At 60.9% G+C, this 3516-nt stretch overlaps 1 protein-coding gene across 1 annotated transcript in view; it reads right to left on the reverse strand.

Moving 5' to 3' along the window:
• LOC103077456 (DNA (cytosine-5)-methyltransferase 3A-like) overlaps positions 1 to 3178 on the reverse strand; it is a 27688-nt gene extending 24510 nt beyond the window's left edge. The window contains exon 1 of the mRNA XM_007455511.1: positions 2931 to 3178. Coding sequence (XP_007455573.1) covers positions 2931 to 2996 — 66 coding nt within the window. The 5' untranslated portion in view covers positions 2997 to 3178. The remainder of the gene's footprint in view (positions 1 to 2930) is intronic.
• Between the last annotated feature and the right edge of the window lie 338 nt (positions 3179 to 3516).

Genomic DNA, 3516 nt, shown 5'->3' on the forward strand with positions numbered 1-3516 from the left:
GCGGGGCTGGATATTATCCTCACCAGTACTTCTCAAATCCCCCAGAGGGCTAGTAAAAACAAGGATTGCTAGGTCCCCTCCCCAGAGTTTCTGATTCAGCAGGTCTAGGGTGGGGCCCGAACTTTTGCATTTCTAAGCCTTCCAGGTGCTGTTGGTACCGCTGGCTTAGGGATCACATTTTGAGAACCGAGGGTTCTCTCTGTAATTCAAGACAGATTGAAGCCAGGGCTTTGATCAGAGAGGAGAGAAAATGAGGGAAAGGGGACATCAGTCAGCGGAAGCAGCATAAACGAAGGCCTGGCAGCTCCAGGAAATACTGGAGTGAAAGGTACAGGGAGGCGTGGCCGGTGGGGGGGGGAGGGGCAGGCGGGAAGGGCACATGGGGCCAGGTGGTGAAGGGGCCAGTGAGCAGCCACACCCCTGCATCTGGCTCACCAAACAGTTCCTTTGTGCCAGGTGCCCCTGGAAACTCTGCCAGACTCCTTGGGCTGTGGCCCAAACCCATCTTCCACTCTGCAGCCACACGGCACCCCTGCCCCAGGCCTGGCTTTCACTGGCTGCCGTGGGCGGCTGTCAGCGTCTCTGCCTGCCCCCCTTGGGAGCTGCACGGGAATCAGCCCAGCGGTGCCAGGGAGGTGTACCAGGTGAGCCAGCATGCACACCGCGGAGAGCGCCCGCCATACCCCAGCCCCCATCTGTCAGCTCCTTCTATCAGCACCAGGCTCTGGGTCTGGGTGTGTTTGTTGCCTCTTGAGCCAGAGCAGTTACTATGGGTAGATAATAATAGCAATCGTAATCCCTCATAATTAGACCAGACTTTGCTGTTTGCAGGGCACTCACTCCATGCCCGTGACCTCATCTGACTTCCACAACCACCCCATAAAACAGGCACAGCTAGAGCTACTATCCCCATTTTACAGCTGAGCAAACGCAAGCCCAGAGGGCTTGAAGTCACATCTCCAATAAGTGACATCTTCAGGCCTGGGGCCCGAGACTCGGGACTCTCTGTCCAGTGCTTTTTCTCTGTCCTGAACTGTCATGATGGAGAGCCTGTCTGCGGCTCTCCATGGGAGGGGCTGGGGGCCCTGCGGCCCAGGGAAGCCCTGTCCAGTAACAGGAGAAATGTGGCCCGGCTGCCCCACCTCCTCCAAATGGGGGGCGGGGGGGCAGCTGACCACAAACTGCAAGTGCATGGACACGGAGCTGTGTCAGCACCAGTCAGGACATCGGACCGGGGCAGGGGTCAGGGTCATCTAATCTAACGGAGGAGCAAAGCCAGGCCCAAGGAGGGAAGGGAATTATCCATGGCCACAGCTGCCACTCAAGAGCACAGGTGGGTGCAGGTGGCCCTGACTCTATGGCGGCAGGGTCTGGGTCTGCTGCGGCCTGAGTCCGCGGGATCAGAAAGAAAGGGACTGACCTGTAACCCCTAGGAGCCCCACCCAGTGGGCTGCAACATGCACTTTCTTCCCAGCTTGGGGGTATACACGGTCCCAAGTCCCGTGGCACTCTGCAGGATCCTGGGCTGGAAAGACAGGTGTCTGGGTTTCGTGCACGCATCGCACGTGTGCATGCGTGTATGCGTGTGTGTGTGTGTGTGTGTGTGTGTGTGTGTGTGTGTGTCCATAACAGGACCCATGCAGGTGGGGCAGTGAAAAAGACTCCGATACAGGAGAGCAGGCTCTCATCTGGATCCCCCACTGATAAGCTGGGCTCAGCTTCCTCATCTCTAAACCAGGGCCATCTGTCCTTGCCCCACTTGTTTCAAGGGCTGTCCTCAAGGACCAAATGGATGGAAACCACCCAGAAGACAGAAACTGGCTCTAAGAATGAGCAAGCCCAGAAGGAGCTGAGCGCACGCGGCGGGAGGGTGGGCAGGGAGCGGGTCTCGGAACCGCCGCTGATGGCGGGTCACCAGAGCTGACCCCCTCAGAGCGCTCAGTGGTCCCACATCTGGTGTCAGGTGTCCACCCTGGTTCCAGGAGGACAAACTGTGCCCCAGAAGCTCTCAGACACCACCAAGTATCACCACCCCTCACTCCCACTCAGGGAGAGGAGGACAGGCAGAGGGAACTGCAGGGACCAGGGCATGACAGATGGGACGCCCCAGGAAGGCCGTTGGCTGGCACAGCTTCCCTGGAAGGGTGGTGGCAGGGTCTACCATTCCACAGAAGGGAAAAACAGAGTCCACGTGCTGGGGATTCGAATGGCTTTAGCCTACAGGTGGACACGGCTTGGTGAGGTCCCGAGGTTGCCTGTCGAAAGCCGGCAGGGACACCTACCAGTCTGCCGGCATCTCCTCTAACTGATTTAGGCCCATCCTGGAGTTGAGCAGAAGGGTGAAGAGGTCACCCCTCATGGGGCTCCAAAAACAAGGAGGTCACTAGCTCCATGGCCAGAAGTGACACTTGCTCAGCGCCAGGGATGGGGCCGGGGAGGGAAATCACCATCTCCACTGTGACTGGTGCCGCCCTGAGCACACAGCACACAGTGTGCCATGCACCGCGGTGAGCCTGGCTGTCTGTGCTGCCGGGGGAGCCCTCACGAGGCCTCCCATCTACAGAGCCCCCTGAACTTGTCTTTGGCCTCCCCAAAGCTACTAACCCCCCTGGGGAAACAGAGGCAGCTAACCCAGGTAAAGTGACTCACCTGAGGACACACAGCTAGTAAGAGGCCGATCCAGAAAGGAAGCCAGATGTGAGGACCCTGCAAGGCCAGCCCTAACAATCGCACACGCCTGGGGTCTGAAGCTCTGCTCACACACCACGGGGGTTGAAGACTGGGTCCCGGAGCCTGACCACCAGGATTTAACCTCTCCAAGCCTCAGTTTGCTCATCACCGAAACAGGGAGATAGGTCTTCCCTACAGGCCCGCGTGAAGACGGAGCGGCGCGGCCCAGCGCCCAGCGCCCAGCGCCGCCGGCTGCTCACCTTGCGCTCCTCCTCCCCCCGCTCCGGAGCGGGGCCGCTGGCGTCCCCGGGGCCGCTGGCGGGCATCGCGGGCAGCTGGGCGGTGGGAGGCAGGCTGGGGCTGCGCGGGGCTGGGGGGCTGCTGGCCTCTGGGGAAGGAATTATCGTGGTCTTGGTAAGCAAGAGTTAAAACTTAAACATAGATCCCGGCGCCGAGGGTGAAACGCGGCCTCAGGCTGTCTGTGGGGCTGGGCTTCCCGTGGCTCCACCTGTGGGGGGAAGAGAAGAGGGGTCAGCTGGGCAAAGGCACCTCCACCCCAGGCCCCAGCTGACGGCCACCGGCTCCCAGGGCCAGACCCTCGGCCCCGGGGCCACGCTAGCCTGACTCCTCTTCCCAGGCGCAGGCCGACCCGGCATCCAGCGATGCGGGCACCCAGCGATGCGGGCACCGAGGCCGAATCAGCAGGAGGGCCGCACCTGCCTCCAACGCCAGACAGTTGCCGAGGCACAGTGGGCGCCACTTGTGGGACTTCCAGCCGCCTCCCGCCCCCTCCCGTCCCTTCATTCACGGCTGTTCTTTCCTTTGAAAGCTTCCCGCAGCCTCCCC

This window comes from Lipotes vexillifer, unplaced genomic scaffold, assembly GCF_000442215.2.
Source record: "Lipotes vexillifer unplaced genomic scaffold, Lipotes_vexillifer_v1.1 scaffold131, whole genome shotgun sequence".
Classification (NCBI taxonomy): Eukaryota; Metazoa; Chordata; class Mammalia; order Artiodactyla; family Lipotidae; genus Lipotes; species Lipotes vexillifer.